Consider the following 17888-nt stretch of genomic DNA (forward strand, 5'->3'; position numbering starts at 1 on the left):
GGTTTTTGGTTTTTTTCGAGACAGGGTTTCTCTGTATAGCCCTGGCTGTCCCGGAACTCACTCTGTAGACCAGGCGGGCCTTGAACTCAGAAATCCGCCTGTCTCTACCTCCCAAGTGCTGGGATTGAAGGCACCACCACCGCCTGGCTTGGACCTTCATTTTTATTGAATTCTAGAAAGTCTTTCATTTCTTTATTTCTTCTTTGACCTAGTGGTCATTGAGTAAAGAGTTGTTCAGTTTCCGTGAGTTTGTAGGCTTTCTGTTTTTCAAGTCCAGCTTTAATCCATGGTGATCTGATAAGGTGCAAAGGGTTATTTCAATCTTCTTGTATCCTCAGGAAGGCAGAGAGAGCCATGAACATACAATGAAGGTCAAGGGACTTGACTGCTGACTGTGTCTCTGATGGACCCCACTGGCAAGGGATTGGTGGTCAGGGTTCCAAGCTGCTTGGTCTTGGGGGCCCCCAAAGCTCCTAGGGGATGACAGGGTAAGCCGAGAGCCAGACAATGGAGGTCAGGGGACCACATGCAACTTCTATTTTTGGCTTTTAAAGACAGAGTTTCCCTGTGTAGCCTTGGCTGTCTTGGAACTCGTGCTGTAGAGAGGGGTGGCCTCATATTTATAGAAATCCACCTGCCTCTGCCTCCCAAGTGCTGGGACTAAAGGCATGAGCCACCATTGCTTTGTTATTTTTATTTTAAATAAAATTGTTTTTTTTTAAAAAAAAAAAGATACCTCATTTCTGCTTGATATCCTGAGATATTTTCCTCTTCACCACAAAGCTCTTGTTTATCCTTTCAGACTTCCTAAATATGAAATACCCACTGTCCACTCTAAGATACAAAACTATCCACATCTTCACAAACCTATGAAATTAAAATACATTGTGTAGTCAGGAAGCCATGGTGTCACGTAAAGCCTTCACCTACTTATTCTGCTCATATTTTTCCTTTTTTGTCTATTCTCAAAAATGGTAAATTCATGCCAGAATAAGCAAGCTCTCAAGTATAAAATTCTAATCATTGTTTCAATTAATGAGCAGTGTTGTATCTTTATATAAGTTGATGCCCTTGTCATCCCTGGAATCATAGACAAATGACAGCCTACCTGCCTGTCTTCATCTTTTTCCATTAAACATTAGATTTGGGGGAGCACTCATAGTGAAGGACTTGTTAGTACAAACAGTGCTGCAGTGGGGCAGCTTGGACCTGCTAGTGAAGGCCACAGGCCGTGGGTGGAGAATGTTTCCCACAGATGTACCAGTAGGGTGTGCTGTGCTAAGGGGCAGTTCAGTAAGTGAAACTGCACTCCTCTGGCACTTTCACATGTGCTAATAAATGTAATAAATAAACCATTTATTGTGCTCTTTCCTTCATTTCATGATAAGCTAATTCCTTCCCCTGCGTGATCTCATTCCATCCTCAGACCATCAGTCCTGTGATGCAGAACCCCTGCGTGATCTCAGTCCATCCTCAGACCATCAGTCCTGTGATACAGAATATTTCTGGAACAAATACAGAATAAGTGAAGTAAGGAAGTTTTGACCTGAAGATACAGTCAACAATTTCAGATACCAGAGGGATGCTACATACACAGAAAAATGAGACTTGACTAGCATTTCCCCAAAAGGTGATTTTGAACAGAAGGACCCAAAGATATAGGATTATAGCAGCTAGTGTAGCTCTTATTCACGTAACAAGGAACAGTTCCCTGTTACTCCCTTCAGAAAGGTTGGTATGAAATGAACAACATTTGTCAAGAATATCGTATGTGAGTTAAATTCACGACAAGCTGTCCACAGCTGGAATTGGATATACTTGTACTGATGAGGAAAACAGCTGACATTAACATGCTGGTTCACTATAAAGAAATGGTCCATTTGTTCCTCAGTTATCCTTCTGGAGTCTATAGTAGTGAATCTCGAAGTGAAGAGAAGAGAATGTATTTCCCCAATAGGCTTGAGTCACAATCCCAGCAATTGGGTTGGATCTAAGACAGTCAATCCTTAAGACACAAATGTTGCATTTCTACATCCTTCTCTGATTAACTGGAGTGCCTCAGACCAGTGGTGAGCACTGATGGTCATGTTACTCCCAAGAAATCTCTCTGCCAGATTCTTTTTCCTACTGAACAAATCCTCCCAACTACAAAATTTGCAGCTTTTATAACAAACAGGTGGTATCCTTTTTCTCAAAAAGGTCTCTTAGATTATTCCTGTCATTATGAACCACTTAGCAAGTTAGCCACATACAGAGGAGTGTACTAATTCCTTCAGAAGCCTTGAGCTAACTCTCATGCTGATAAGAATGACTGTGTTATTATTGTTTGTTGCTATTTGTGTTTTTTCACTTCTGGTTTATTATTATATAGGTGTGTGTGTGCAGGCATGAGCATGCATATCCACATGTACATCAGAGGACAACTTGCTAGAGTTGTTTCTCTCCTACCATATGTATCTTATGGATCAAAAGCCACCCACTGAGCATTACAGTAAGAAATACCTTCACCTGCTGAGACATCTCAACAGCTCTATTATCATTTTTTTAAAGATTTATTTATTATATGTAAGTACACTGTAGCTGTCTTCAGACACTCCAGAAGAAGCATCAGATCCCATTACAGATGGTTGTGAGCCACCATGTGGTTGCTGGGAATTGAACTCAGGACCTTCGGAAGAGGGGTCAGTGCTCTTAACCGCTGAGCCATCTCTCCAGCCCTCTGTTATCATTTTTAAGACAGGATCTTGCTGTGTTGCCCAGGCTGGTCTTGAACTCATGGGCTCAAGTGGTTCCTTCACTTAAGCCTCCCAAGTAGCTGGTGGACTATAAATGTGTGCCAGTGCATTTGGCTGATCTAGCAGCTTTTAAAGTCTGAAAGCATTCCCATCATCCAAACAGATCTAGCTGATACAACAGGTCTAACAAACCCTATACTCATAGGTACTATTTTTTTTTTCATTTAAAAATGTTTATGTGTGTGGATGTTCTGTCTACATGAATGTCTGCACCACATGATGCCTGAAACCCATAGAGACCAGAAAAAGCCATTGGATACCCAAAAAAATGGAGTTACAGATGGTTGTAAGTGCTGAAAATCGAACCTGAGTCCTCTGGAAAACCACCCAGTGCTCTTAACAACCTCTTTGGCACCCCTACGGGTACCATCATTTTTCAGATAAGGAGTACAATGTCTAAGCAATTCATCTATTGCACAAAGATGTGGACCTGCATATGCAGGTCCACAATCTTATGATAAATTTGGTCATAGTACATTTCATTTCAAAGCTTATTCATTAGCCACTCAGAACATTTGTGTTCCCAAATATTTATGCATATAGTAATGAAGAACACCATATTTCCAACTTAGTGTCCCCTGGATATTGGTGTATATTTTTATGACTGATTATAGTATCTATGCAAATTATATTTCTTCCTAGCTTAAGAAAGGTAGCCACACCATTTACTTTCTATGTTGAGGCCAGTCTTTGATGAATTGGTCAAATACATATTTGCCTATTAACATCTCAAGTGTCTTAGTTTGATTTTCTGTTGCTGTGACAAAGATACTCTAACAAAGGACTAGAGAGATGGCTCAGTAGCTAAGGTCACGGGTTGCGCTTGCAGAGGATCTAGATTTAATTCCCATTACCAGGCAAGTACATATACATGTAGAAGGAGCACTCATACACATAAAGTTAATTTTAAAATCTAAAAACTTACTCTGACAGAGGCAGTTTAAGGGAGAAAGGGTTTCTTTTAGCTCCTATTTCCAGATTGCAGTCCACCCTTGTGAGGAAGTCACAACAGCATGAGCCAGAGACAACCATTCACACCACATCCATGGTCAAGAAGCAGAAGAGCAAATGAGTGTGTGCATGCTTGCACTCAGCTCACTTACTCCACTCTCACACACTTCAGGATCGCCTGCCACTGGAATGGTGTCACCCACAGTGGGTGGGTCCTCTCATTACCCACAGACATTCAACTAGGCCAACTGTTGTAGACCATCACCCATACTGCTGTCTTTGCAGGTAATTCTAGATTGTGTCAAAGTTGACAACTAAAAATAACTGTCATCAGCTCTATAAGCAAATTGTATTCCTTTTAAAATGCTGCTTCCTGGATTTTCTATCTTGTTTCTTTCCTTCATTTTTACTTTCTTTTGTGAATGAATGTCTGTTGTATATAATGGTTGATATCAAGTGTCTAGCTTAGTCACTTCCTACCTTCTATTATTGATGTGGGATCTCTCACTTCAACACAGATCACTGATTTGGCTAGTTACGAGGCAGGACACTTCCTCTGGGAGTCTCCTATATCTGCCTCCCAGGTGCTAGGATTACAGCCAAGCTGCCATGCCCACCAACATACACATGGATGCTAAAGATCTAAACTGCAGTCCTCATTCTTGTTTAGCTATCCGTCCAGACATACAGATGGCCCATATAAGAATGTAAGTTTTCATGTTTTACTTTTAGAATTACATTACTTCATGTGTGCACATGTGCATGAACACACATGCATACATGTACATGCCATGACATGCATGTGAAGGTCAAAGTACAACTTGGGAAGTCTGTTCTCTTCTCACCCTCTGGATACAGAGTTTGAACTTAACAAATTGGGCTTGGTGGTAGATATCTTTACCCACTGAGCCATCTTTTAGGGTTCTAAAAAGAGACTCATGATCAGCCATCATATGATTTTAAGAAATAGATTTTTTTTTAAAGATTTATTTATTTACTGTATGTGTATATTAAATACACTGTAGCTGTCTTCGGACATCCCCAGAAGAGGGCATCAGATCATATTGTAGATGGCTGTGAGCCACCATGTAGTTGCTGGGAATTGAACTCAGGACCTTCGGAAGAGCAGCAGTCAGTGCTCTTAACCACTGAGCCATCTCTCCAGCCCAAGAAATAGATTTTTTCATCACAGCATGTGTAAAATATAATCTGTAAAACAGCTAAAAGATTGAGAGAAAAAACAGTCACCATTCCCAGCTGAGAAACATTTGCTCCTCTGCTCTGCTCAGAGTTAGCGCTGAGTTAGCTCTTAAGAAGCAGTGGGAATGGACTCAGGGCAGACTGCCAATAATCTCAGCATTGCCCCTTCGCTTCAAGATTCTAGGCAAGTCTAGACAAGGCCCTTTGGCCTTCTCTTCTGCAAAGTGGAGATACCAACTTCACAGATTAATAGTGGGGACAAAAGTGAGGTTATATGTGTGTGTACACATATATATGTGTGTGTATATATACATAGAGAGAGAGAGAGAGAGTACCATGTGACCAAAAACTATGATATACTAAGAAGTTGGAAAACACAGAAAAATGTATGAACTTGAATGGGGGTGGGGGTGGGGGAACAGACTGGCTGACACCAAAGGCATGAGCAACAGAAGGCATATACAAAGCAAACAACAGATTTAAAGTGTTTGTGTGAAGGACTTTATAAAGAAAATCAAGGGCTACTGGCTACTTAGCCACTGGCTTAGTGGCTAAGAACACTGGCTGCTCTTCCCAAGGATCTGGGTTCAATTCCCAGCATCCACATAGCAGCATACATAACTCTAACTCCAAGAGATCTGATACCTTCTTCTGGCCCCCACTAATTATACAGGTGGTGCACAGACATTCATGAAGGCAAATCATCCATACACATAATGATTTTTTTTAAAGCCTAAAAAGAAAATTGAAGTTATAGAATATGAGAAAACATTTGCAAATCAAGTCTGATACAAGGGCACATTAGCCAAAAAATGTAAAGAACTCCTACAACTCAGCAAAAATAATTTTCAAATAGACAAAAGAATTAGTAATAATTCCTAGCACTTTGTATGAGACTAATATAGTGATAACCAAACAAGACAATAGGAAAGTGCCCAGAAACAGACCAGAATCCCTCATAAACACAGATTCCAAAATCTCTCCACAAAATATCTGGAAAGCAAATCCAACAACTTGTCAAAAGGATTATCACATGACCAAGAAACTTTCTCACAGAAAGGGTGGTTGAGCACAGTTCACCAGGGGGACACACCACATTGATAGTACATCAGGGGAAATGGCATGGTCATCTCAATAGACACACAGAGCATGCAACAACGTCTAATACCTCTGCTTGATTTTTTTTTTTTTTAATCTACAACTTAAGAATAGGAGCAGTTTTTAAATTTTTATCTTTATACCCTCTGGGGGATTGAACCCAATCTGGGAATTGAACCCAGATTGTTGGGAAGAGCAGGATTCAGATTTGCTTTCCAGATATTTTGTGGAGAAATTTTGGAATCAGTATTTATGAGGGATATTGGTCTGTTTCTGGGTGGCAAGAAGTTGCCCGACTATCCCCAGCCTCACTTCACGGGATTTCAAGACTACTTCCTAACTCAGGTAACCGCAAAAAATAGTTATAAAAATCATAGTGTATGCCAGGTGGTGGTGGCCCATGCCTTTAATCCCAGCACTTGGGAGGCAGAGGCAGGCAGATTTCTGAGTCCGAGGCCAGCCTGGTCTACAGAGTGAGTTCCAGGACAGCCAGGGCTACACACAGAGACCCTGTCTCAAAAAACCAAAAAAAAAAAAAAAAAAGATCATAGTGTATGATTTTACCAATATAAAATGACCAGAATGGGTAAATCGACAGAAATAGAAGTCCAGTAATGTTGCCAGGGTCTGATAGGAGGGTGAGATAGGAAGTAGACCCCGACTGTGGCTGCAGAGATGTTTGGTTTATATTGTCCTGTATACTGGGCTATATGTACTGGGCTAAATGCTGGGTTTAATGGCTCATTTTATGCCATAGGAATTTTATCTCTATAAAAATATAGACCCTTACTGCTTGGAATACATTTTGTCATACAGCCTCAACATTTACATGTCACCTGAGACTGAGAGGGAGTGAGCGCCTGTCTACTTTTTTTTTTTTTCAGTCTATTTTCTTAACCTCTGCATGTTGAGATTATCTTATCTCTTTATGTTCCGGATGTACTGGTTGGTAGAAGATAGCCCCTAAAGGTTTGTGGTATGTGTCACCAAGATAAAAAGCTGAATGATTTTGGATTCTGTCCTGAACATTTGAATACTGTATTACAGATCTTCAGTCTTTATTAAATTCTACAAAGAAGGTTGGTATTTCCTTTCAGGTAGGAAAACAAAGCCTGGTTAGCTTAGGCTACAAGCTAACCCTTCTGTGGTCACTGATTCCATTGGCAGTTAGGTTGGCAGCCTTTTCTGTGCCGTTTGGATCTGCCCCACACATTGTGGGAGGTATGGAAGTGGTCTGTCTTGTAAGACTTGGCCGAGTGTTCACAGTGCTAATCCTGTCAGATTTCCTTGTATGTAGCTCAGCAGTGAGCCAAGGAGTTCACAGACTCTTCTGGAGGCTGCTTCCCTGTCTCCTCTCTGTTATCAACCTCCCCAGCACCTTTCAGTTTTCAAGGCTCCCCTCCCAGCCTGCCAGCAGAAGAAAGCTCACAGTACCCACCTCAACATATAGGTCGCAGCCCAGCCAACTGACTGGGAAATCACCCCCATCCTCGCAGGGTTTTGACTGCAGTTTCTTTTTTTTTTTTTTTTGGTTTTTTTGAGACAGGGTTTCTCCGTGTAGCCCTGGCTGTCCTGGAACTCACTCTGTAGACCAGGCTGGCCTCGAACTCAGAAATTCGCCTGCCTCTGCCTCCCAAGTGCTGGGATTAAAGGCGTGCGCCACCACCGCCCGGCTATTGACTGCAGTTTCTTAATGGGCAGCTCGGCTGCCATTCTCACCAGGGCCTGGCCATAGGAGAACAAGAAGAAAGTAGGAAGGTAGAAGAAGGGAAGGAAGAAAAGAAAGAGAAAGGAAAAAACAAAATTTAAAAAGGAAGAAAGGAAAGAAAAGAGAATTCCCCTTCCAGTTCTTGCGCCAGAACTAGGATTCCCTGGCATTTTTGCCTAGGTCCAAGGGAACTCACCTGGGTTGTAGTGCTTTCATCCCAGGGAGAGGTGTGCCGTAGTTTGTTGTGGTTTAACATATCAGAAGGACAGGAAAGGTGGACAGTGGCTTTCAATTCTCTTCTTGTCCTCAGCTCAACCTTACGTACCCACTCTGTCACCCATCTGGCCTTTAAAGCTGCCACTGACCTCAGCCAGATTACAAAGGACATTGAGCATCTCTGCAAACAATTGAAAGCTATTGAGGTTTTTCCTGTGACCTTTTTTCCTCATCCTTTTTTGTTCTTCTACGGGACAGTATTTAGGAACCAAACTAATACGTGTTAAAACCCAAAGCAATGAATCACAAATGTTTTTCTAATTCATTTTCTTTTGTCCTGTGACTCACTTCTACTTTTTTCGTTTTTGTCCTTACAGTTTATTTTTGTAACTGGATGAACTAAAACTGCTTGCAGGGATAAAGGGCCAAGGCAACTTTGAATGACAGGAGTCATAGGTGCCAGTCCTAGATCTATCTCCAGACTTGAAAAACTCTATCCCAACCCTCAGGGTGCATGGACACCCTAGATCAAAACAAAAACTGCTGTAGCTCCTGGGGTTCCACATACTCAGTACAGAGGTCATGAGCCCCAAAGTATACAGTGACACCTTTTCTGATCCTTGCTATAGCTCCTTGGCCTGCTTTCTGGTTGTCAGGCAGAGCCCTCATCTGCCACACCCTATCTCTGCTTCCCTTCCTTGGAAGGTAGGAGCTTATTACCTGTCACTCTGTCACTAGGTCTGCCCATCAGAAAGTCTTCTGAGCCCCAGATTGACCTGCCTCCCCTTACCCTCTGACACTTCAACTGTGTGGTCTTTAAGGGTACAAGGCATAGTTGGTCACATCTGTGGAGAGTAGGCTACCTTAGCTGGGCCTAGCTGTAGGTAACCTTCCATCCCAGGGTATCCAGTGTCCTATGGACGGCCCAAGTGGCCTCTGTTTTGTCACTCCTCCTGGGATGCAAAGTACTATAGGACAGGTGAGTCCCCCCCGCCCCATGTGCTTGTTAGTTGTGCGAAACTGGGTGAGCTGCATCTTAGAGCCTTGTTTATTTGATCCACAAAATGCATTTGCTCATTTATCTATTATGTGTGAGTACCTGCAAACATTGGACTTGTAAGAAGAGCTATGCCATGATCTTTTGGTTTAAAAGCTGTCTGGAGGATGTAGTTTAGTGGTAGAGTGCTTGCCTTGCACTTGTGAGACCCCTGGTTCAATCCCTACCACTGTAAAACTGTAACTGAGAAGCTCTTTCCCTGGAGAGATAACTAATTGGGCAGAGGCAAGAGCAGGGAAACCATCTATGCCAGCCCAGTGCCCACTGCAGCAAAAGCCCTGAAAGCCCAGGTCACTACCCACAGGAAGGATCCTTCAAGGAGGAAGAGAGTCAGTTAGTCCTACACAAACACAAGGACAGACAGACACACAACACTGAGGGGAAGAGACAAGCACACAAACATGAACATGTGAGGGTACTGTACACTACACAGGGGCTTCTGTGCTAATCCCAAGAGAGGCTATGGGTCACAGGTTTTGAGATTCCTCTTCTTTCTCTCTCTCTGTAATAGAAATTCCAGGTTTTATAAAGAAAACACTATACTTCCCACCTTCCCTTACAGCAAGAAATAGCTGTGTGTCAAAGTTCTAGCCAGTAGGATATAAGCATAAATATACCCTGTTCTTCCCATTTCCTCTTTTCTAACTGGACTGCAGTTAGAAGACAGTGGATCTTAATGTACACCAGAAAGAGCCACACCCTGGGGACAAAACGCACTGGCCACACTTGGCCAAGCAGAGCAGCCACATATTGAGAGAGCCACTTATAAGTTGACATATCCATAGCCTCACTAAATACAACTTTTATCTGAAGCTGTGAGAACAAACTGTAGCCCCATGGAAGCATTACCACCTAGAAATGCTACTTGTAACAAAGACACAAGGAGAGCATGAGAGTACAGGAACCTCATTTTGTTGGGAGCACCTCTGAGCCAAGAGTTGTAGGAAGAAAGGCCAGGACAAACCAGGAAAAAAGATGGCAAGTAGGACAAGGGGATGTGGACCTGTTTACAAGTAGTTTCTTGGGACGATTCCAATCTCTGTTTGTCAGGATGCCAGCAGTCCAGTTCAGTAGTGTCATGATAACCAACACAAATCAGCAATGGTGGCAAGATCCAGCAGAAACCACCAGGCCTCTGCCTTATCAGCATGAGTCAGCAGGAATGACCAAGACCAGCGGAGATGCCAGAAGACATTCCTTGCTGTGCCTCTCTCAGCGAAGTGAAGATCAACAAAGAGGAAGGTGTGAGACCAATGAAACATGCCATCACTGTCCATTGAATCCTATTTATACTCTCTCCAAACATCACCTGTCCTCCCACAGGTTATTGTCTCAGCAAAACACAATGTGAGTCTGCATTAGCAAATACCACATGAGTCTGCAGCACATAACATATCCAGAAACTTCTACTTCATGGTACTGATTCATGGTAGGTGTTCAGTAATTGGTTATCACAACTAAAAACAATTGGTTATTCATTTGTCTTTGCAAATATATGAATATATGGCAGCTTGCCATAGCCATGTCAGCTGCCATCAGTGGGTACATGCTATATGCCGGTCTCCGGTTTATTATCAGCCTGATAATGGTCCTCAGAGCAAATCATCACTTATAGAAGAAGCAGTTCACACCCAGGGCCAAACAAGCTGTGATTGTGGCAGAGATGGAATTTGGATCTAAAGGATTCTGTAACCCTTTTGCACAGTCATGCACAATCTGTCCACCCTTCCCTAGTGGCACCTAGCCCCTTCCAAAGAAGCATTTATGGGGCAGCAGTTAACATAGACTGGAGTCAGCCAGCCTGCATCCTAGCCCTGCTGCTTTGCCTGTTCTGAATAAACTATGTCTTTTCCAGGTACAAAACAGAATGGGGATGGAGTAGCAGCATCTAAAATGTTGTGCATGCTATGAAGTCCTGAGGGGTTATTTTAAGTGCTGAACACAGCACCTGGCCCCCAGCTGTGGCTCAGAGACAACAATCTAGGCCATAAGACAGAAACACCTGGGAACAGAGCCTAGAAGAGGCACCCACATCACAGGGCAGAAATGTGAGCTGGAGGCCAGCCCTGGAAGAACTAGAGCAGCAGTGGGGATGCAATGGCCACCAGCCAGGCCAGGCACAAGAGCTTCAGAAATCGGAGACAGTTCAGCTCCTCCACCTCCTCCCATGAAACCTGTCAGGATCAGAATCCAAGCCAGATTCTCTTCTTCCCTCTGTGTTGCCTCCTAGAGTGACCCCACCCACCACTCTCATCAAGTTTCATCCTTTCACTCAACACATGTCACTGTTGGCTAGTAGCCAAGCTAACTGCTCTGGTACCATAGTGTACCCAAGATAGAGGAGGTGTGGAGTGCAAGAACAGATGTGGCCCAGCTGTGTAGGTGCATGAATGATGACATCCACAAGTGTTCATTTATGGCTAGGCAGTCATGTTGGTGAATCAGTGAACTAGGTCTGATGTGGGGAAAGAAGTTGGAGCATCATTCCATAGGGGTTGGGGGGAGGTTCACCAGCCCAGAAGTCTGGGCAATATGTGTGTGGAGCAGTGTTCCCAGCCTCGTGATTTCTACTTTGGTAACTTAGAGAGAAGGCCTGAGGTCCCAGGGAACCTGAAAGCAACTACTCACAAAGCTTTGAACTGATGCCTAACTGTGAGATCCAATGTTTGCACAGGGATGCGTGGATGATAGCCCTAAATTAAGAACAGCAGCAGAGCCAGGCAGTGGTGGTGCACGCCTTTAATCCCAGCACTTATGAGGCAGAGACAGACGGATTTCTGAGTTTGAGGCCAGCCTAGTCTACGGAGTGAGTTCCAGGACAGCAAGGGCTACACAGAGAAACCTTGTCTCGAAAAAACCACCAAAAAAAAAAAAAAAAAAAGAACAGCAGCAAATTCACAAACTCCACTGCTTGAACCGTCAACGAGGCAAGCTCTCATATGGCTGAGGGGCTTGGAGCACCCAGAAATGTTCTTTTGGCTGCCAGAGTGCAGTCCCTGGAAGAGACAAAGGGAGGCTCAGTCAGGGACTGGTAGGGATGAGCATTGCTGATGGAGTCCTTAGGATTTGTGGCTTCTGGCCCTCACTGAATCCTTGGCTGTGACCACACAAGAGCAGTGGCTCTTAATCTGTGGGTCATGAGCCTCTTGGGGTCACATATCAGATATCCTGCAAATCAAATATTTATATTATGATTCATAATAGTAGCAAAATTACAGTTATGAGGTAACAATGGAATAATTTTATGGTGGGGTGTTCACCACATATGAGGAACTGTATTAAAGAGTTGTGTCGTTAGAAAGGATGAGAATCTTTGCTCTAGAGTGTAGACAGCTGGGAATGGATGGCCTACAGGAAGGGGTGGGCAGGCTGCAAAGCTGGGTCAACAGGTTCCAAGTGAGGCCTCTTGACCTTGTACCCCATTTCTTTGCTGCAGTTAATCACCACAGGCACCAGCCTTTCCAAACAGGTCCAAAAACTCTGAACAGGTTTGAATTCTGGCTCTAACACTGACGCACTGTGTAACCCTGAGCAAGTGACCTTCCCTCTCTGAAGTTCAGCTTCTTCATCTGCCAAATAGGGTTGATGTTGTGTGTGTTTCCTTGGGGAAATGTGAAATGTCTAGTAACCCCAAATAGGGAACTGGAAACAGACCAAGGAAACAATGCCACCCAAGTCTAGTTTAGTGAACTAATGAGCTTGTTGGGGTTACAGGAGCATGGGTGACTCAAGGCAGCTGTGTCACTGGACAGTCTACCAAGATTAGGTGACAACACTTGAAAGCTGCATTCCTGGAGCTCCTTCATGATTTAGTGGAAGGGAGGGTCTCCTCAGGAGAGTTGGGAGACCCTAAGCCTCCCTCACACTCTCTGCCTTTGGGCAAAGCTGGAGTGGGGGTAGGTCCTTCACCAGGCTTCAGCACTGTCTGTGTCCATGCATGACTTGCTCAGAGCTCTTCCCTCTCTGCTTCTCTGGGAATCCCACTAAAAATGCTCACAGAACAATTCCCACCAGTAGACAGAGCTACATGCCTCTTGGAAATAAAGGATTACTCTTAGTCCTTGGTACAGAAGAGGAAACTTGAGGCTCAGAAACAGGCAGTAAGGTTTTCGGTCTCACAGCTGATCAGAGATAAGGAGGGGCTAGTTGCTACATCCAGACCCTTTATGTTAGCTGACACCAGAGAGGCCTCGGGCCAGAGTGCTCTCAGGTGAAAGCACAGCGGGCTGCGTTAGTCCTGGGGCTTCTGCTGAAAAGTGGCAAAGAGGCAAAGCTGGAGGCACTGCCTAGAAAGCCTCTGTTCATGACACTGGTCACGACGTGAAGCAGGCGCAAGAGAAAAGGAAACCCCAATCTACCTGCCTTTGTCTCATAGTCCTACAGGCTGGGATGAAGGTCAGATACAAGGTCATTGATCTAGGATAGAAGGACAGGCCTCCAGGCCCCCAGACCATTGTTCTCTTAATAAGAAGCAACAGCTGGGCAGTGGTAGCACACGCCTTTAATCCCAGCACTTGGGAGGCAGAGGCAGGCGGATTTCTGAGTTCGAGGCCAGCCTGGTCTACAAAGTGAGTTCCAGGATATCCAGGGCTATACAGAGAAACTCTGTCTCAAAAAACCAAAAAAAAAAGAAAAGAAAAGAAAAAAGAAAACCATATGCTGGGCAATCTGAGAGGTCTCACTCTCTGAGGGTCAAAACCCTTCTTGGATGTTGGGAAGGGAGAAGATTGCAAAGCTCAGACAGGGCCTCAGAGACCTGGGTTCAACACTTACCCTTTCATTTCTATGCTCTGATGTTGGCCCATTTGTAAAATGGCTCTGAGTGGAATTAAAGAAATCAATACAGATAACCCTTGCCTTAACACCCAGTGACACCTTTCCGTATCTGTCAGCTCCCATATGTCAGCCAGGCATGGTGGCTTTGGCAGTTCCATTCCAGCCCCAGAGCAGCCTTGGCAGTGCCCCACAGGTGAGGGATCAAAGAGGGAGGGGAGACTTCAAGGACATGTTAACATGTGAGTTGGCTCAGAGAGTTCCTGGCAGTACTCTGTACCCCTGGGCCAGGGCTTCATCCTTTGATCAGGAACATGAGGCTATGGCCCATCTAGCTGAGGCACACATGGCTCTTACCAGTTAATTGATCAGCAGCCTCTCAACCCACAGATATGGAACAGCTACTCCTCTATGCAGGCTAACAGATCTCCAAGTCCCCAACAGTAACCAGAATTCAAAGAGACTGGCCATTTAAGAACCTTCAGCTTCCCCACCAGGTGGCAGGAGTTAGGAAGAAGTCCCTAGAGCATTATCACAATAATCTAACACAATGCCTAGGACCCAAGAGTATAGACAGAAGTGAGCAGCACACAACCCAGGCTTTTCAACCAGATCTGGGTTTGATTCACTCCCCTCCCCGACCCTGCTGGCTGTTGTCCTTAGACAAGCTGACCTCCTCTCTGAGCCTTCATGCCCTTGTTTCTAATGAAAGATAATGACTCTATCTACTTTTGAGCTTTTCTGTGAGAATTAAAAAAAACAAAACAGACAGTTGTTTGTACTGGATCATTACCCAAGGGAGCAGGAGGTGGGTGGGTTCTGTTGCTCAAATAGCTTGCTCAAGGCAGCTGGAAGGTTGAGCACAAAGGAAAGGCAGTTTTTAAAATGCAGCTCTCTTCTGGGATCATTGGGCAAACTGCTTGCTTCCTGTCCTGTAACAGAGAGTACATAATGAGCCACCTATGTATAATCTGCAGGGAGACAACTGTGGGAACAGCAAGGTTATGAGTCTCATGTCATGCAGACATGACTTCTCCAAGATCTCAAGTGAAGACCTGGGAGAAGAGTCGGGTAGTTAGAGAATAGAGTGAAAACGTTCTGGGATGAGAAGGTGCAAAGACCAGGAAACTGGAGAGAGTTGAAACACCTGGGAACTTAGTGGGGCATGCACGAAGAAAAGTCCTGCTTCCATCTGTAATAGAGGCTCCCAGTCGATGTCTATCATCCAAGGTGCTTAAGTAACATATAAAATGTATCTACAGGGGAATACAGGTGGCATCTGCAGAGACAACCTAAGGTAGTGGTTCTCAACCTTTCTAATGTTGCAACCCTTTAGTACATTTTCTCATGTTGAGGTGACCCCTGATCATAATATTATTTCATTGAGGGGCTGGAGAGATGGTTCAGCGGTTAAGAGCACTGACTGCTCTTCCGAAGGTCCTGAATTCAAATCACAACAACCACATGATGGCTCACAACCACCTGTAATGATATCTGATGCCCTCTTCTGGGGTGTCTGAAGACAGCTACAGTGTACTTACATATATTAAATAAATCTTTAAAAAAATAAAAAGATTATCCTCGGAATCACTTCCCAATGTTATTTTGCTGGTGAGATGGCTCAGCGGGTAAGAGCACCAACTGCTCTTCCGAAAGTCCTGAGTTCAATTCCCAGCAACCACATGGTGGCTCACACCACCTGTAATGAGATTTGATGCCCTCTTCTGGTGCGTCTGAAATCAGCTACAGTGTACTTATGTATAATAATAAATAAATCTTTGGGCTGGAGCGAGCAGGGCCGACCAGAGCGAGCAGAGGTTCTAAAAGTCAAATTCCAACAACCAGATGAAGGCTCACAACTATCTGTACAGCTACTCAACCCCCCAAGAGGTCCCAACCCTCAGGTTGAGAACTACTACACTAAAGTCTAATTGTGGGTTTGGGAGGGAGCATCTGGGAGGCTGAGGGACAGGGTATGAGGGGGCTTATTTTACACTGCCCATCTTCCTGTTTTATGCTTTAAAAGTTGGAACAACATTTTTTAGAAGGGTGTTTGTTCTTGCTGTGCTGCTAAAACTGGTCTTCAACTCCTAAACTCAAGTGATCTTCCTGCCTCAGCTTCCTGAGTAGCTAGGATCACAGGTATATGCCATGCCATGAACTTGCAATGCATATAAGAGATCATTCAGGCTGTAGGAAGAGCTGGACAGGTGGTGCACTGGGAAGACCAATGGATTTGCCAGAATTTCCCAAGAGGAATGAGCATGTTCAAGTTTAGGTTTCTGGTTTGGGTGGTGGTGGTGGTGGTGGTGGTGATGGTTGTTGTTGTTGTTTGTCTTTTGCCAAGGCCACTGCATTTCTGCAATCACATGATGTCTGTGTCACTGGTAGCCATGAAGGAATAGAGACATTTCTTGGTTCCATGAGCTCTGAATCAATGCATCAGGGTAGCTTTAATACTATTGTTTTTATGTCATTGGTGACCTGGAGTAATCTGATAAGGGAATTTGCTGATCAGATATTAAACACAAGACAATCTTTAATCCCTATTTCCTAATTTCCTACCTTTTCAAACAATGAGTTAGGCCTCTAGCAGCCTCCAGCAGCCAAGAGACCTGTGCAGCTTGTTTGCATTGTCATGGGATCCTTACAGGAAGCAGTTTTGTGTGCTTTGGAAACACCTTAAACTGGGACTCTTTCCAGGGTATCAGAGTCCATCATTTCTACCCAAGGTTCTAAGAATTATAAAAGTATATTCTGTTTTTAGAATGTTCCAGGTTCTGGATGACAATTGCTTTCCTTGATCTATAAGATGCTTGAAAATTTTTATGTTACTATTCAAGGCAATGGGCCCTATTGTGCTGTTTCCATGTGTGTCTTCTGCACAAGAAAGGGAATTTTACTTAAGGGACAACCTACAAAATGAGAGAAATGTTAGTAAATTAATCCTTTACCAAGGGATTAACATCTACACTATGTAAGGAACCCAAACAAGCCAGTAGAAAAGGCATAAAACCAAATCATACAATTTAAAATTGGCAAATGATCTGAGTAGATATTTCTCAAAAGAAGATATGTAAATGGCCAACAAACTTATGGGAATACTGCTAATGTCACAGTCACAAGGGAAAAACATCAAAACTACAGTGGTCAATTCAGTTAAAATGGGTATTACAAGCTGGGTGATGATGATGCATACTTTTAATTCTAACACTTGGTGGGCAGAGGTAGGCAGATCTCTGAGTTCAAGGCTAGCCTGGTCTTCAGGACATCCAGGGCTACACGGAGAAACCCTGTCTCTAAAAACAAGGGGCGGGGGGTGCTCTGTTTTAGATCTAAGTGTCACTAAGGCAAATATGCTGGAAGCCTGGCTGCCAGCCTTTAACCTGCTGGGAGCTTATGAGGCCTGGAAGGGGGACCTAGAGGACAAAAGAAAGTCCACTGTGAAACCTGTCTGGACTGGATATTGGGACCCCAGCCTCTTCCTTTCTCCTTGCTTTCTGGAAGCACCATGAAATGAACAGATCTTGTTCTCATGGGCTCCTACCATGCTGTTGTGTTCTGCCACAGGCCTAAAGCAACAAGGCCAAGTGATCAGGAATTGACACCTCTGAAACAATGAACCAAAATACACATCTCTTCCCCTTACAGGAAGTTGAGTTGGGCAATGGAAAGTTGATTAGCACAGCTATTATACAAAAAGAGATGAAAAGTAATATTGGTGAAGTTGCAAGAAAGAGGGACCCTCTAATGTTGGAGGATGGGTAAATTAATACAGCCATTGTGGAAAAAGAGCATGGAGTTCATTAAAGAAAACCAAAACTAGAATACCATGTGAGCCAGCAATCCCACCACCAGCATACATTCAAAGGAATCAGCAAGTCAAAGGAATGTGTGCACCTAGGTGCACAGTAGCACTGATCACAACTAAAGCAATGTCTGTTGGCAGGTGGATCAGTGAATAATGAAAACATTGTGTGTGTGCGTGTGTGTGTATGTGTGTGTGTGTGCGTGCGTGCGTGCGTGCGTGTGTGTGTGTGTGCGCGTGCGCGTGCGTGCGTGTGTGTGCGTGCGTGCGTGCGTGTGTGTG

General features: G+C 44.0%; 1 protein-coding gene across 13 annotated transcripts in view; it reads right to left on the reverse strand.

Annotated features, from left to right (window-relative positions):
* Positions 1–1339: 1339 nt before the first annotated feature.
* The window catches only part of LOC116091140, a 24662-nt gene continuing 8113 nt past the window's right edge, over positions 1340–17888 (reverse strand). For 5 of the 13 annotated variants that reach the window (XR_004118949.1, XR_004118943.1, XR_004118948.1 and 2 more), the window contains 3 exons: positions 14592–14730; positions 7949–8149; positions 1340–1505 (listed from right to left, as the gene is read on the reverse strand). Coding sequence is in view for 4 of the 13 variants with exons in the window: in XM_031372216.1 (XP_031228076.1) it covers positions 1482–1505; positions 7949–8149 (225 nt within the window). In the remaining 9 variants the exon portion in view is untranslated. Of the gene's footprint in view, positions 1506–4912; positions 4967–7948; positions 8150–14591; positions 14731–17888 lie in introns of those variants that run through there. The other 8 variants (XR_004118951.1, XR_004118950.1, XM_031372217.1 and 5 more) reach the window with 4 other exon arrangements.

Source organism: Mastomys coucha, unplaced genomic scaffold (genome assembly GCF_008632895.1).
Source record: "Mastomys coucha isolate ucsf_1 unplaced genomic scaffold, UCSF_Mcou_1 pScaffold15, whole genome shotgun sequence".
In the NCBI taxonomy this organism is placed as follows: domain Eukaryota; kingdom Metazoa; phylum Chordata; class Mammalia; order Rodentia; family Muridae; genus Mastomys; species Mastomys coucha.